Here is a 17694-nt window from a genome sequence, read left to right as displayed (position 1 = left end):
TTATTACACAAAATTGCAATAAAATGTTGATTGACAATCTTAAATAAATTATTGTTTATCTCACACATATAGGAATTGGTATACTTAATTAAAGCCTCATATTTATTGTAGTGGGTAGACTAGTATAGGTAACTGTTAATTTCTAGAGTTATTTTGTTTACATTCTGGTTATGTAAAACTTTGAAAACATTAATCTGTGGTTCTATGACATAAAAAGTTCCACAGACTACGGCTTCTTTCACTTCCAGCGATTTCTAAGTGTTACCTAATAGGTTGTGGCTGTGTACTTACATTTCCCAGGGCTAAATTGTGAATGTGATATAGTGCCCATCCAGGCAAACCTACGCCTGCAGTAATAATGAAAAAACTTGGAAGAATTTCGTACCACATTTTATGTTTTCGAATAAATTACTACAATAATTTTACACAAAACAACCTCATAAAACGGATGACAGTAAACTGCGTATTGCCAGATGTCGATGTGAAATTACTACGAGAATTCAAAGACAATGAAGGTAAAGTAATTTTAGTACTGTATCTCCTGAGTAACTATTTGTTTACCACTTTTTTATGTAATATTTATTATTTATTTAATATATGTGTATTGTTATATGTGTATTTATATATGTATGTTTATTTAATACTTAAACGAAAATAACAAAGAAATTCATCTCGTTTTCATCAAAGCACGCAAAGTTATTAATATTAAAATTTTGCAAATCAAGCATAGCTATAACGGAGATATCACTAGACTTATTTTGATATAAATATAACTAACCATTATGAGGTCAAACAAACTACTTTTATCGGAAAATTCCCGGGCAAAAGGTTAGCATGAAATAAATGATCACAACGAATCGTAAAACAAAACTACTTTACTTACATTTCCTAAAACTAAGTAGTGTATCCAATAAAGACCAGCTCCAGGAACTCCCACTGCGGCTGTTATTATAACAATCGAAGGCAATATATTAAACCACATATTTTAAACTACTTTTGTCAGTTACAACTAAGTATGCATTTGATTTTTTAAACCAAAATCTGTTTAAAGGGTAATTACAAAAGTACTCTGTGGTGTGACAGTGTAGATTTTTATTGAATAAATTATTGGCCAGTATGTATCTGTGATATTAAAATAGAAAAGGAGGATTTGTTGCTTTTGCAAAGTTTTTGTGACATAAAAATATAATGTTTTTAAATCTGTGTGATAGACCTATCTCACTTAGTCAAGTAGTAGATTAAAAATTTTTCATTCTTGCAACATTAGGTATCAAATCATCAAAAATGGCAGACGTACCGATCGACTGTGATTTCCCCGTTTGGGGATTACTGCCGAAAAAAGAAACAGGAGTGGTTTCTTTTCTGAATAAAAATCCAAGTTATGATGGCAGAGATACTGTTATTGCGATTTTTGATTCGGGGGTGGACCCTGCAGCATCAGGACTTCAGGTAAAAAAATTTGTCTTGTCACCGTTTGTTTGGTTCATAATCTTTTGCTTTTTGTACAGATTCCAATGTCTTATTATGTTGTAGGTCACAAGTACGGGCGAGACGAAAGTAATCGAGAGATTTGATTGTAGCGGGTGTGGCGATGTGGATACCAGTACGGTCATAAAAAAATTGAATGATGGATGTATCACCGGCGTTACTGGACGCAAATTGAAGGTACATGTCATGATTTGTGACTCAATTCTATTTATTTGGTTTTATTGTTTACATTTTTATTGCCTCAATCATTTTCTGTTATCGCTACCACTTAGAAATCTAAAAGGTACGGCTTTGTTTTTGCCAGCTGATGGTTTGGGGTCGTTGACTTGGGATATGTCATTTGCTTACAGCTGATTTCGTTTTGTTACTTGCTCATTGCTTTTTTGAAAGTACTTTTTCCTATGTCATTGTTCGATGTAAAATTGTGATGAAACTATGAAAGTTTTTTGTAATTTTCATCCTTATTGTTTTTTTTAAATAAATAAAATCCATAGTTGTTACCTCTAGATGTAAATTTTTAGATTTCTTTTCACTTTTACCAATGGCTTATCACTCTGTTTGGACCTTTATTCACTTGGGGTAAAAATGTGGTATAAATGTATTATATTATCCACAAATCATTCCTATTGTTACTTACTATTATGTTTGACCTGTCTCTGTAAGCACACACAAATATATTTATTGTATTTATATTTATGATAGTATATTTTATGTACCTATCTTTTATTAGTAGGTACCTAGCTATATCTCTAAATATTCTCTTACCCACACCAAATTCTCTCTCACAAAATGTTCTTGTTGTAGTTATTATGTAATAGGGCTGCCTTTTGTACATTACCTTAACATAAGCTTAGGATAAACTATTGTTATAGTTTTATGAGCAATAAAAGATATTCAATCTTTCTATCTATTTTACCCACAGATACCAGAATCATGGACCAACCCCACGGGAACCTGGAGAGTGGGGGTGCTGTACCCGTTCAGCCTCTACCCCACCAAGCTGAAGGAGCGGGTGCAGGAACATCGTAAGGAGCATTTGTGGGACATTGGCCATAAACCCGCTTTGGCTGAGGCGACTAAACTTTTACAAGACTTTGAGTCTGAAGTTGGTAAGATTCGAATGAGAGAATATATATTAATTTTTGATTTACTTGACTTTTTCTTATAATCTTTTATCGAGATCTTATTATTTATTAGATTCTTAAAATCTTTTTTGTTAATTATGTAACATTGTGGCAAGTGGAAAGAGGTAGTCTCTGCCTACCCCTCCGGGAAAGAGGCGTGATTTATGTATGTATGTAACATTTTTAAACAAACTGTTAACATTGGATTCAACATAATAATATAGCTCCTTCATGAGAAAATAGACAGGCTACAATTTATACAGCTAAGCAAGGCCTTTCAGTCTTTTCCAGACTGTTCACTCCCAGCAAGGGAGACATGATTATAATTAGGTATAATTTTCAATTTATACCCCAGTGAAGCCGCCTGTTGAAGCAAAAAAATAACTAAACTATCTTATTGTATCAATATTTAAATGATTGTGATCCCTAAAAACTTACATTTGTTTCAGTATCAAAATCATCAAACCTTAGTTTTGATGATAAATTAACGAAAGAAGAATTAGAGGCAAGAGTTGAGGTGCTGCAGAATGCTGAGAAGAAATACACAGATCTTGGGCCGGCGTATGATTGTGTGCTGTTCCATGATGGTACTGTTTGGAGGTAAACATGGCTAAGTCTTTTCTGAGAAGTTTTTTTTAATAATATTTTGACAGGTATATTACTGATACTGGCCGCAAAACCGGTACCGGCCGTAGAGATACTACATCTGCTGTCAATCACACATCACGGTCGGTCAATGGTACCATTTCCAAAAAAAACTGATAAAACAAGCATTGGTCACACGACACTCTAAAAGCAATAAGTCTGAACAGTTGAAATTTATAGAATTTTAATTATCCACATATAATCTTCTTTCTTTTTCTAGAGCTTGCATCGACACCTCAGAAACTGGTGATCTAGCATCAGGTCCATTACTTGGAGAGTATAGTATAACACACGAGCATGTCCACCTCACACCGCTGGACGAGATGACAATCAGCATCAACGTGCACGATGACGGACAGACATTGGAAGTTGTGGGCATGTGCTGTGAGTAATCTTGTACTTCTGTATACTTAGACTTACTTTTTACAAGAAAAGAATTTTTGTTTGTTGTATGTTAAGCTTGTATTGATATTGCTGTGAAGTAGTTAAAATTGCTGTATAATTGCTAGCCATTTGATTAAATACCTCCTTCTACCATGCAACTACACAACTAGTTCTTTTGAACTAGTTGTGTAGTTTTCTTAGATTATAACAATTACAAAACAGCTTACTGAGCTGTTGGTTTCGTTTTGTTTACAAGATCCCTTCAACAGCTGATGGTGAATAAACATGGCCGCCCGCAAAACTTAGAGGTGGTTTCCGATTTCCGACATCTTTAAACTTTATTTATTAAAATATTTTCTAGCGACCCACGGCACCCATGTAGCAGCAATCGCATCAGGTTACTTCCCCGAGGAGCCTGACAAGAACGGAGTGGCACCCGGAGCTAAGATAATCTCGTTAACCATAGGAGACAGTCGTCTTGGGTCCATGGAGACAGGAACAGCTTTGGTTAGAGCCTGTATTAAGGTCATGGAACTCTCGAAGAAGATGAAAATTGATGTGATTAATATGAGTTACGGCGAGCATGCGCATTGGTCGAATGCTGGGTAAGTGAATAACTTGATAGATTTTAGCCATAGACGTAGATAAAAAGGCGGACGGAGTGTGGCTAAAAAAAAGTGAAGCATCGTAGTGGCGGCGTTGTACGCATGTATGAGTGACAGAAAACTCGCTATTTCCTGAGATTATCTACCGATTACCGGCTGACTGTCACACTTGGTGGGAGTGTGTGCGTGTATACAGTGGGCCGGCTACTATTGGTGCTTCATTCTGCCCTATAGTAAAAATTCTGTCTGTTTTTTTTTCTATGTCTATGATTTAGCATATGTTTAAGCATCTTCTTCCTCATTTTTTAGATTTCACATATTTTTAATTTTATAATGTTAGTGTGATTAGTATATTTCTAGAGCTACATCCAACAGCATTTATACATACATACATATAATCATCAAAAATAAAAATCAAATCAATCTCTTTATTGCGGAAAAAGAAAAAGCAAATTAGAAAAAGAAAACAGTAATTTGCTTTAGTGTTATATATATTTTTAATAAGTGCTATTTTAATGCTGGAATCGGAGTGTTATTTTCATTATCAGTTCTGGAAGAGATCGCTTTTAGTGATACGGTCGCCTTTCGCTGCTATGTTTTTAATGCATGATTGTTAATCTCCTGTAATTTATTGCAATGCAATAAAGAGTTATTGTATTGCATTTTACGACTATTCGGTTGGATATTTATGATTGTTTGTTGTGTATACAGTCGCATCGGCGATATAATCTGCTCGGTGGTGAACCGCTACGGCGTGTCGTGGGTGGTGTCGGCCGGGAACCACGGGCCCGCGCTCTGCACCGTGGGCGCTCCGCCGGACATCGCTCAACCCGTGCTCATTGGTACGTATTATATACATACATACATACATAAAATATTATTGGTACGTATTATATACATACATACATACATAAAATATTATTGGTACGTATTATATACATACATACGTAAAATATTATTGGTACGTATTATATACATACATACGTAAAATATTATTGGTACGTATTATATACATACATACATACATAAAATATTATTGGTACGTATTATATACATACATACATACATAAAATATTATTGGTACGTATTATATACATACATACGTAAAATATTATTGGTACGTATTATATACATACATACATAAAATATTATTGGTACGTATTATATACATACATACGTAAAATATTATTGGTACGTATTATATACATACATACGTAAAATATTATTGGTACGTATTATATACATACATACGTAAAATATTATTGGTACGTATTATATACATACATACGTAAAATATTATTGGTACGTATTATATACATACATACATAAAATATTATTGGTACGTATTATATACATACATACGTAAAATATTATTGGTACGTATTATATACATACATACGTAAAATATTATTGGTACGTATTATATACATACATACGTAAAATATTATTGGTACGTATTATATACATACATACGTAAAATATTATTGGTACGTATTATATACATACATACATACATAAAATATTATTGGTACGTATTATATACATACATACGTAAAATATTATTGGTACGTATTATATACATACATACATACATAAAATATTATTGGTACGTATTATATACATACATACATACATAAAATATTATTGGTACGTATTATATACATACATACATACATAATATATTATTGGTACGTATTATATACATGCATACATACATAAAATATTATTGGTACGTATTATATACATACATACATACATAAAATATTATTGGTACGTATTATATACATGCATACATACATAAAATATTATTGGTACGTATTATATACATACATACATACATAAAATATTATTGGTACGTATTATATACATACATAAATACGTATTATATACATAAATACTCTTTCCCGGAGGGGTAGGCAGAGACTACCACTTTCCACTTGCCACGATCTCTGCACACTTCCTTCGCTTCATACACATTCATAACTCTCTTCATGCAAGCTCGGCGGTTTCGAATACTTTTGACCTGAATATACGTATTATATTGAACTTTTAAATCATAATCATTTGTAGGAAGTAGTGTAGTTACAAAGTTAGTTATTCCTACAACTGGTGACCCCGACGTGATATGAACACGCAACCTTCTAATGTGGAGTCAGTCATTTATTTCTTGAATATTGTTACAATTGGTCTTTATTATCTAGATAAAGTTTGTGTGCGCACATATTCTATCACTCAAGGTGTTATATTATATTCATATTGGAGATGCAATGAATAGTGATTTCGCCGAATATCGAATATCCGGCCGTATCCCTGGCCGAAGCGCCGAATATCTGCGAGAGAAACACCCGTAACATTAAGCGATATGTCGCGGAACGGATATATATATATAGTTAAAATAATCAAGTTTGTTAATTTTGTTAAGTCATTTTCTCGTAAAACGTAAATGGGGTTTTATATCAAAGCAATAAGATGCTATGATTTTGGGTTATTGTGGGCAAGTGAGTGTGAGTTTTGGTAAAATAATGTAAAGATGCTTCACTTTTTACTAAGTAACAATCCGTCCGCCTTTTTTTCGACATCTATATTATAAAGCTTTGTTTGTTTGTTTTAATGCGTTAATCTCAAGAACTACTGGTTCGAATTGAAAAATTCTTTTTGTACTGAATAGACCCTTTTTCGAAGAAGGCTTTAGGCTATTTATCATTACGCTGCAACTATAAGGAGCGAAGCAACTATGAGGGCTTCAATGATGGTCAAAATAATTATTCCACGGGGAGGAAGTCGCGGGCACAGCTAGTGTATGATATATAGAGACAAGAGTAGGAATTGAGATTGTGTTGTGTCAGGCGTGGGCGCGTACGTGTCGCCGGAGATGATGTCGGCGGCGTACTCGATGCGCGCGCGGCTGGGCGGCGGCGCCTTCAGCTGGAGCTCGCGCGGGCCCGCCGCCGACGGCGCGCGCGGCGTCGCCGTGTGCGCGCCCGGCGGCGCCGTCGCCTCCGTCGCCAGGTACCTGTGCTATACTCATTTATAATTTTTTGATCATCCTACTACTATTATAAAGGCGAAAGTTTGTATGGATGTATGGATGTTTGTTACTCTTTCACGCAAAAACTACTGAACCGATTACCATGAAATTTGGTATGTAGGTAGCTGAAGACCCAGAATAACACATAGGCTACTTTTTATCCCAGAGTTCCCGCGGGATTGATAGGGTTTCCATGCGGACGAAGTCGCGGGCGGCCTCTAGTATGTATTATAATATATATTTAGCTTTTTATATCGATTTAAAAAATGACGAATTTCCATACAAACTTGCACCCCCTATTTCATCCCCTTGGAATAGAATTTCAGGATGAAAAGTAGCCTATATTCTAATTCAGGTTACTAACTATGTCTGTTACTAATTTCGGTCAGATCCGTTCGGTAGATTTTGCGTGATGCGCGTACAAACATGCAGACAGATTGACATACAAAAATTAAAAAAAAAATTGATTCTAAAAAGACCCCTTATAATTTTTTTTTCTTAAGTATCTTCAGATAAAGTTCAGTTACAGTTTTATTATATGTATGAATACTTTAAACACACTAGCAGCTCATTAAGCTGATGCGTGTAAATTTTGATGCTTGGAGATTTTTAAAGTTTGTCTAGCCAATTCTTAAAACAATTGGCTGTAGGAGCAGTTATGACACTCGTCAGAAGCTTGTTCCAGTCTGTAACAACACGATTAGGGAGAAAATTTTGGAGTGGATTCTAGCCCATCGCTTACAAGATGAATCCCAAGTTTATAAGTCTTTCCCTAAATCGCCTTTTACGACATCCACAGGTTAGATATGGAGTGGTCCTATTCTATAGTGACAGGAACCACTGCTTTAAAACTTTGTCGTATAAATGCGCAAGAGTTCTACAATCCTGTTGTTTATATATTTGGTCACATAAAAAATTTTTTTTTTTTCAGATTTACACTAAGGAATAGTCAACTTATGAATGGCACTTCCATGGCTGCCCCGCACGTGGCCGGAGTCGTTGGTGAGTGCCTCTCTTTCCGTCTCTTTTGCTTCTTATCTTTGTTCCTGGTTACACATTCATATCTAGTCTTAATTTTTAACTGCGTTCAAAAAATGGAGGTTGGTAGTTTGACCTGTATGTATGTTTGTTTGTTTGTGCGTACGTATGTATGTTTGTTTGTTTGTGCGTACGTATGTATGTTTGTTTGTCCGCGATTATCTCGCGTTTCGCGGTGCCGATTTTGATGTGGTTTTTAGGGAAGTGTTTGTTGACTTCAAAAAAAGGAGGATATTGATTGGAGGCGGTTCTCTTTTTACAAATGTTCTTATCATATGTCAGTTATCCGAAGTAGAATAGAATAAGATACGTTACGTGCGCGTTTAATACCTGTACTACTGCACTGTACTGTCTATATACCTTGCGGGGTAAACCGAGCAAATAGTTTTGAAAATACTGATAGGCCACGTTCAGCTGTTTGGCTTAATGATAGAATTCAGATTCAAATAGTGACAGGTTGCTAGCACATCGCCTAAAATAAGAATCCCAAGTTTATAAGCCTTATCTTTAGTCGCCTTTTACGACATTCATGCGAAAGATATGGAGTGTCCTATACTTTTTTCTATTGGTGCTGGGAACCACACGGTATCTGTTGTATGTATAAATAATATACATGACAATCTTAATTATGATACGAATTCGTTAAAAACTAATCTATACTAATATTATAAAGCTGAAGAGTTAGTTTGTTTGAATGCGCTAATCTCAGGAACTACTGGTTTGAAATGAAAAATTCTTTTTGTGTTGAATAGACCATTTATCGAGGAAGGCTTTAGGATATATAACATCACGCTGCAACTATTAGGAGCGAAGAAATAATAGAAAATGTGAAAAAAAACGGGGGAAATTATACATCCTTGAGGGCCAAAATAACTATTCCACGCGGACGAAGTCACGGGCACAGCTAGTGCTTAATATACAATTGCAGTCTCTATAAACATTAGTCAATATATTTTGTTGCATTTTCAGCGGCGCTCATATCCGGTATGAAGGCGAAGAATCTGTCTTACTCCCCCTACTCCGTCAAAAGGGCGCTTGAGAACTCAGCCACTTATCTCAGCCACGTGGAGCCCTGGGCGCAGGGCTGTGGGCTGGTGAACATTGAGAAGGTAATGTTTGTTCAAACTTTATCACATCATCACGTCCTTGAAGGGCAAGACAGAGCAAGAGTAATCGTAAGACTGAGACTAGCGAATTTTTATAAAAAAAAATTACGTTGTTTATGACATTTTAGGTGCCGTCTCAAGGTTGTTTTTGTTGTATAGTACCTGGGTGACCGACCGAGGTGACCGGATTTTTTTTGTTAACTGTTTTAATGCACGTAGTAATAATTTGCATCAGTTACAATTATAAATAATTTTTCAATGATGGCGTGTTAAAAATGGCGAAACTGGACCCTGGGCACAAGGTCGCAGTGGATGGCGTAAAAGGCGACTTAAGGATAGGATTATTAGCTTGGGATTCTTCTTTTAGGCGATGGGCTAGCGACCTGTCACTATTTAAATCTCAATTCAATCATTAAGCCAAACAGCTGAACGTGGCCTACCATTATTTTTAAGATAGACGTGATTATATGTGTGTATGTATCTATAAATTCTAACAAACACTTTTATCTTGAGTCCCATCAGACTTTTCAACAATTTTACAATTGATTTCTCGCTTTCATTATTTCATTCTTTTTTGTATTGGTTCCCGGCACCAATACAAAAAAAAAATAGGACCTCTCCATATATTTCCCATGGATGTCGTAAAAGGCGACTAAGTTATAGGCATACTTGTGATTCTTTTTTTAGGCGATGGGCTAGCAACCTGTCACTATTTGGATCTCAATTCCCTCATTAAGCCGAGCAGCTGAACGTGGCCATTCAGCCTTTTCGGGACTATTGGCTCTATCTACAGACGTGACTATATGTATGTATGTTCTTTGTTTCAGGCATTCGACATTTTAACCCTGTACCACGGGCAGCCCGACCGCGACGTGACGTTCAACATCCAGTGCGGGCCGAGTAACGCTAAGGGCATATTCCTGCGGCCGAGACTCGACGATGTGCCCAAAGACATCGGTATCACCGTTGAACCGCAGTTCCTGCAGAATCACCACGATGCTGAGAGTGAGTTTGTGTTGTTCACTAGTTTTGGTAGCGGATTAGAATTCCTGTTTTTCACAGTCATATCTGTTTATGCGTAGAAATTTTGACATACATAACAAAGTCATTAAACATACATACATACATAAAATCACGCCTCTTTCCCGGAGGGGTAGGTAGGGACTACCTCTTTCCACTTGCCACGATCTCTGCGTACTTCCTTCGCTTCATCCACATTCATAACTCTCTTCATGCAAGCTCGGCGGTTTCGGGTACTTTTGACCTGACCCTTTACCAGGACGTCCTTAATTTGATACATACATACTTAATTACATACATACATACATATAATCACGTCTATATCCCTTGCGGGGTAGACAGAGCTAACAGTCTTTTAAAGACTGATAGGCCACGTTCAGCTATTTGGCTTTAAGATAGAATTGACATTCTAGTTAGTTTATGTTTTTGTAGCGGTCTATAAATACTAGAGTTTTATTATCTGTTAGTGATTGTGTTTTATTTTTATTTTCATTATGTGCGAAAAAGTCAGGGCAAGAGTACCCGATACCTATGAGCTTGCATGAAGAGTTATGAAAGTGGAAGAAGCGAAAGACGTGTACAGGAATCGTGGCAAGGTGCAATGGTTCCCGGCAATGGTGCCGTGTGGCTCCCGGCACCAATACAAAAAGAATAGGACCACTCCATTTCTTTCCCATGGATGTCGTAAAAGGCGAATAAGGGAAAGGCTTACAAACTTGGGATTCTTTTCTAGGCGATGGGCTGGCAACCTGTCACTAGTTGAATCTCAATTCTATCGTTAAGCCAAATAGCTGAACGTGGCCATTCAGTCTTTCCAAGACTGTTGGCTCTGTCTACCCCGCAAGGGATAAAGACGTGACCGTATATATGTATGTTTGTATGTACGTATATAATCACTAGAGGCCGCCCGCGACTTCGTCCGCGTGGAATCAATCTCGCGGGAACTCTGGGATAAAAAGTAGCCTATATGTTAGTCTGGGTTTTCAGCTACCTACATAAAAAAATTCATCGTAATCAGTTTAGTAGTTTTTGCGTGAAAGAGTAACAAACATCCATACTTACATCCAGACATACAAACTTTCGCATTTATAATATTAGTACATATACATTTCACCAATCTTACAGTGAACAAACAGATACAAAAAAACCTATGTAGCGTTCTTACGTTACAGATAAGTCGGTGATACCCAAGCAGATATCGTTCTCCGTGAGACTAGCTCTGACTAGCGACGCCGCCTGGCTTTCTATACCACAACATTTGGATATGATGAACGCGGCTAGACCTATTGCCGTAAGAGCTGACACTACTAGTTTACCCCCCGGGGCACATTTTACCAGGTAAGTGTTATGTTTGATGTGATTGGCCGTGTGGTTCCCGGCGCCAGTGAAAAATAGAATAGGACCATTCTAACTCTTTGCTATGGATGTCGTAAAACGCGGCTTAAGGATAGACTTGTTAATTTGGGATTCTTCTTTTAGGTGATGGGTTAGCAACATTGAATCTCAATTCTATCGTTAAGTCAAATAGCTGAACAAGGCCATTCAGTCTTTTCAAGGCTATTGGCTCTGTCTACCTCGCAAGGGACATAGATGTGACCATATGTATGTATGTATGTATCTTTTAAGTTTATAAGACAGAGCCAAGTGTCTTGAAAAGTCTGAATGGCCACGTTCAGCTATTTGACTTAACGATAGAATTGAGACTCAAATAGTGACAGGTTTCTAGCCCATCCCCTAAAAAGAATCCCAAGTTTGTAAGCTTATCCCTTAGTCGCCTTTTACGACATCCATGGGAAAGAGACGGAGTGGTCCTATTCTTTTTTGTATTGGTGCCGGGAACCACACGGCATTATAATTCACATTTTACACAATTATTGTTTTGCCGAATTAAAACACATAAGTTCTATCTAATATTATTTACTAATATAAAAAAAAATGAAAACTATTCTTAATTATAGACTTAATTTTTTTTAAATGTATTTTTTTTTTCTTACAGTATAAACGCATACGACGTAGCGTGCCCGGACAAAGGGCCGGTGTTCCGCGTGGCCGTGTCGGTGTTGCAGCCGCAGCCTTTACAGTTATCAGCGCCATCTTGTGTGCAGCTGAGTGAAACTGATGTGCTGTTCAAACCTGCCACCATCAAGAGGCATTTTGTTATAGGTGACAAATACTTAACAACTACTACTGCTATACTAACGATTGATGCTAAGTAAACGATAGTGTGGCGAAATCTATACGCCACATGTCACAAGAATCTATACTAATATTATAAAGCTGAAGAGTTTGTTTGTTTGAACGCGCTAATCTCAGGAACTACTGGTTCGAATGGAAAAAATATTTTTGTGTTGAATAGACCATTTATCGAGGAAGGCTTTAGGCTATATAACATCACGCTGCAACTATTAGGAGCGAAGAAATAATGGAAAATGTGAGAAAAACGGGGAAAATTATTCATCCTTGAGGGTTTCAATGATGCCCAAAATAACTATTCCACGCGGACGAAGTTGCGGGCACAGCTAGTAAAAAATAAAATTACGCGACGTTATCAATCAAAAACAGCGAAAAACCTAAATCGCGCAAGCAAAGTTTTCACGGATTGGAGCTATATTCCCCAGGCGTCACACCAGCTTACAGAAAGATCTTCCCTTTGGTGGCGGTCGAGCCGAAACATCGCTTCCGCTACAATACTATATTTTATAATAAATACTTACATAGACAAACATCCATGACCCGGGCCAATCAGAAAAAGTTCAGTAATCCCATATTGTTGGGAATGGAAAATGTTATTGATATTAAAATACTGTTGCATTTGATTAAACATCATCTTTTCAAACACCTTGCTCAAAACTGGCAATATAGAAATAGGTCTATAATTGCCAACGACTGTTTTCTCCCCTTTTTTGAACAAAGGTATTAATTTGCTACATTTCATTAAATTTGGAAAAAAAATACCCTCATATATACATACATTCATTAAATATAAAAGCTAGATCTGATGCAATAATGTCTGCGCCACAGAGGCCGTGTACAATATATATAAACTAGAGGCCGCCCGCGACTTCGTCCGCATGGAAACCCTATCAATCCCGCGGGAACTCTGGGATAAAAAGTAGCCTATGTGTTATTCTGGGTCTTCAGCTACCTACATACCAAATTTCATGGTAATCGGTTCAGTAGTTTTTGCGTGAAAGAGTAACAAACATCCATACATCCATACAAACTTTCGCCTTTATAATAGTAGTAGGATAGTAGGATGTATATATGTTAGTAACCTTGAAAACTTTCATTCACAGTACCACCTGAAGCTACGTGGGGGGTACTCAAGATATCCACACAGGACAAAGAGAAGACTGGCCGGTTCCTGGTGCACGCCATGCAAATAGTACCGAGGAGGTCGTGTCGTAGTCATGAGATGCAAAAGATGATCAATGTCACAGCGGAAGCTCCCACTTCGTTACCATTCCAACTCTATGTAAGTATAACATACATACATAACTATATGTATAACATACATACATACATATGGTTACGCCTATATCCCTTGCGGGGTAGACAGAGCCAACAGTCCTGAAAAGACTGAATGGCCACGTTCAGCTATTTGGCTTAATGATAGAATTGAGATTCAAATAGTGACAGGTTGCTAACCCATCGTCTAAAACGAATCTCAATTTTGTAAGCCTATCCCTTAGTCGCCTTTTACTACATCCATGGGAAAGAGATGGAGTGGTATAAATCCATCAATATTGTTACAAGGTTGGTTTAGATAGTACGAGAGAAATGCCTAGTACTTAGTAGAGACTTTGTTGGTATCGTGTGGTTTTCGGCATAAATAAAAAAAAAAAGAAAAGGACCCCGTACTTATCTTACCTATGGATGCGACTAAGGGATAGGCCCATAAACTTGGGATTCTTCTTTTAGGCGATAGGCTAGCAACCTCAATTCTATCATCAAGCCAAAAAGCTGGCCTATCAGTCTTATCAAAACTGTTAGCTCTATCTACCTCGCAAGGAATATAGACGTGACGATATGTATGTATGTATGTTGACGGTGCCAACTCGTCAATTAATAATGGTACAGTGAACTCCTGAGTTCTTTTTCGTTACTTAGGTGGTTTAAGTTTTTACATGAATCGCTTCTTATCACTGTGATGATGAGTGAGATGATCGAGTTCAGAACTGATGACATGTTTCAGGTGTTGACGTGTCTGTGACACCGTAGGTTTCGGGTTCGAATCCCAGTCAGGGCATAATGACAAACGAACTTCCTATGATCCTTTAATCGCCTTACGTATTACCCTTACTTACTTTACGACATCCATTGGAAAGAGATGGAGTGGTCCTATTCCTTTTACAGAGTGGTCCTATTCTTTTTCTATGCCGTGTGGTTCCCGGCACCAACGGCTTTTCACCAAAATTCATGTTTATTCCCCAGGGCGGCGTGACCTTGGAAGTGGTATTGGCCAAGTACTGGGCCAACATCGGCGAGATGGTGGTGAACTACAGCATAGAGTTCCACGGCCTCAAGCCTGACTTCGGGCCGCGGCTGGTGGTCGGCGCGGCGGCCGGCGTACGCGCAGTCTCTGTCACCGCGCTGAGGCTGCAGGACGTGCAGCCTGTGGCTACCCTGAAGTACCAGGAACCGGTTGTTAGGTGAGTGCTGTAAAGTATCAAGAACTGTGGTTTAATTAGTCGAGATACATACATACATATAATCACGTCTATATCCCTTGTGGGGTAGACAGAGCCAACAGTCCTGAGCGGACTGATAGGCCACGTTCAGCTATTTGGCTTTAAGATAGAATTGAGATTCGAATAGTGACAAGTTGCTAGCCTATCGCCTAAAAAAAAAGAATCTCAAGTTTGTAAGCCTATCCCTTAGTCGCCTTTTACGACATCCATGGGAAAGAGATGGAGTGGTCCTATTCTTTTTTGTATTGGTGCCGGGAACCACACGGCATTAGTCGAGATCATTTAAAGTATCAAGAACTTTGCTCCAATTTGTCGTGATCGTGGTCTTCTTTAAAATTTTACAATCTTTATAAAGTGTCATGGATGAAGCGAAGAAAGTGTGCAGAGATCGTGGAAAGAGGTAGTTCCTACCTACCCCTCCGGGAAAGAGACGAGAGAGAGAGATGTATGAAGTGTCATAGCACGACGTATCAAGTATCAAGAATTATGTTCCTAGTGTTAGTTCACGTTGCGTCTGCCTGTGATCCTAGAGTAGGTAGATCAGGGTTTAAGGTTAAATCTGTTGTGATATTAACTCAACTGGAGAGGATGATTGAAAGCAGATTGACTAAGCAGATATACAAGGAGAGTGTGGAGGGAAAGGTCGGAGTGGGAAGACCTAGACGAACGTATCTTGATCAAATTAAGGACGTCCTGGTAAAGGGTCAGGTCAAAAGAACCCGAAACCGCCGAGCTTGCATGTAGGTAGAGAGTTATGAATGTGGATGAAGCGAAGGAAGTGTGCAGAGATCGTGACAAGTGGAAAGATGTAGCCTCTGCCTACCCCTCCGGGAAAGAGGCGTGATTTTATGTATGTATGTTATCACGCATCCGTTGGTTGTACTATAGTACAACGCGATCTTAAAGTATCAAGAAGGATATCTTCCTGGTTTTAGTCTACGCTGCATCTTGTAAAGAAGTCCTGATTCCGTTTGTGAGCGTGGAGTAGGTAAATCAGGGTTTAGGGTTACTTCTGTTGTAACATTACCTCAAACCTGACTTCAGACCCAAATAGGCTATTTGACTGTATTAAAAATATACATTTCTTTTATGTCATCAGTCTTAATATTATTTTTTTGGAGCGATTTGTAATAACGCGAGATAAAAATATTGCATTATTTAAACAAATTCCGTCTCAGAAAATTAGGTTTTTATATGCAGCTGTCACGTGACTAAAAACGAACGTGATTGGCTATTTCTATTATGACGTCAATTATCCATAAACAGACTGTGGATCGTACCGTTCCTTAGTGTTCGCTATTATTTTTCAAGATTTTATAAGTGTTTGATCGCTCAGGATTACTCAGATAACATAGGTATTTAATAATGGAAACCAATTCCGCGAAAGCTGACAGTCGAAACCTACCAAAAGTGGACGCAATAATGGTTGGAAGAAGAAATCTGGATTGTCTTCTTCAAAGACAATCCAGATTTCTATGCTGAGATACGAACTGAGGAATGTGAAAACATCAATGTAAGTATATCTTGGTAACCACTGATCTTAGATCATGATCTGAAACCACTTCTTGCGAATATTCAAATCCATCGGCATAGAAAAAAACAGTTTCGTAGGAGATTTTATTGTTGTATTAGTGCATTGAGGCACTGCACAACATTTATAGGAACTCATTTTAATAATTTTCAGACATATGACGTGGCACAAGTTAAATAAAACAAGAGAAAATCAAAACTTTTCGAAACACCAACAAGCTTTGTATGATATTTACACGAAATTTACGTCACTGCATGCCATGGCCGCCATATTGCTAAAAGTCGCGTTTTGGCGGCATATTTGAATATTTCATTTTCTTTTTCGATTTTTTAATAAAATAGCTGTAATAAAGGCAGAAAAGTATTTTTGTAGGGCTCCTTATAAACAAATAAATACCCTAAGATAGTTTTTAGAACTTTGTCAAATAGCCTATTAGTGGTTACTGTGCTGCATTGAGACTTTAAGATACACTACTACCTAACACTACGTTAAAGTATCAAGAACCGGTAGTTGGACAAATTATGATTTTCTATCGAAATATATCGAAATTCATCAATAACCACGTTATAACGTCGTCCATACTTAACGCACTTGGTTTGGCTGGACCGATTTGGATGCGGTTTTCAGGAATGATATATAACCGATTTAAAAAAATGAGGATAACTATTAGAGGCGGCTCTTTTTCTTTTACAAAAGTTATGCTCAATAAAAAATTTGGCATAATTATTTTTCCAGGCCTTCAGAATCGAAGTTGACCCCGCTGACCGCAAGAGACGTGATACCACCAAGCAGACAGATATATCAGTTGATCAACACATACAATTTTCATATTGCCAAAGCCACTGAGGTGAGTAATATATATTTTGTATTTATTTACCTTCGTGGATGAAGCGAAGGAAGTATGCAGAGATCGTGGCAAGTGGAAAGAGGTAGTCTCTGCCTACCCCTCCGGGAAAGAGGCGTGGTTTTATGTATGTATATATGTACCCAAACATTCAATCTTGAAAAGACCAAAAGGTCACCATCATTCGTAA

At 37.5% G+C, this 17694-nt stretch overlaps 1 protein-coding gene across 1 annotated transcript in view; it reads left to right on the top strand.

Moving 5' to 3' along the window:
- Window positions 1-260: 260 nt before the first annotated feature.
- Window positions 261-17694, top strand: part of LOC106133004 (tripeptidyl-peptidase 2) — a 36179-nt gene continuing 18745 nt past the window's right edge. The window contains exons 1-17 of the mRNA XM_060948492.1: window positions 261-515; window positions 1268-1449; window positions 1534-1665; window positions 2411-2597; window positions 3062-3212; window positions 3478-3641; window positions 4003-4246; window positions 4958-5088; window positions 7093-7255; window positions 8206-8276; window positions 9282-9421; window positions 10246-10423; window positions 11611-11776; window positions 12435-12601; window positions 13735-13913; window positions 14873-15090; window positions 17396-17507. Coding sequence (XP_060804475.1) covers window positions 359-515; window positions 1268-1449; window positions 1534-1665; window positions 2411-2597; window positions 3062-3212; window positions 3478-3641; window positions 4003-4246; window positions 4958-5088; window positions 7093-7255; window positions 8206-8276; window positions 9282-9421; window positions 10246-10423; window positions 11611-11776; window positions 12435-12601; window positions 13735-13913; window positions 14873-15090; window positions 17396-17507 — 2742 coding nt within the window. The 5' untranslated portion in view covers window positions 261-358. The remainder of the gene's footprint in view (window positions 516-1267; window positions 1450-1533; window positions 1666-2410; window positions 2598-3061; window positions 3213-3477; window positions 3642-4002; window positions 4247-4957; window positions 5089-7092; window positions 7256-8205; window positions 8277-9281; window positions 9422-10245; window positions 10424-11610; window positions 11777-12434; window positions 12602-13734; window positions 13914-14872; window positions 15091-17395; window positions 17508-17694) is intronic.

This window comes from Amyelois transitella, chromosome 3 (assembly GCF_032362555.1).
Source record: "Amyelois transitella isolate CPQ chromosome 3, ilAmyTran1.1, whole genome shotgun sequence".
NCBI lineage: Eukaryota > Metazoa > Arthropoda > Insecta > Lepidoptera > Pyralidae > Amyelois > Amyelois transitella.
The sequence above is the reverse complement of the archived record's forward strand: the minus strand, read 5'-3'. Positions and strand labels throughout refer to the sequence as shown.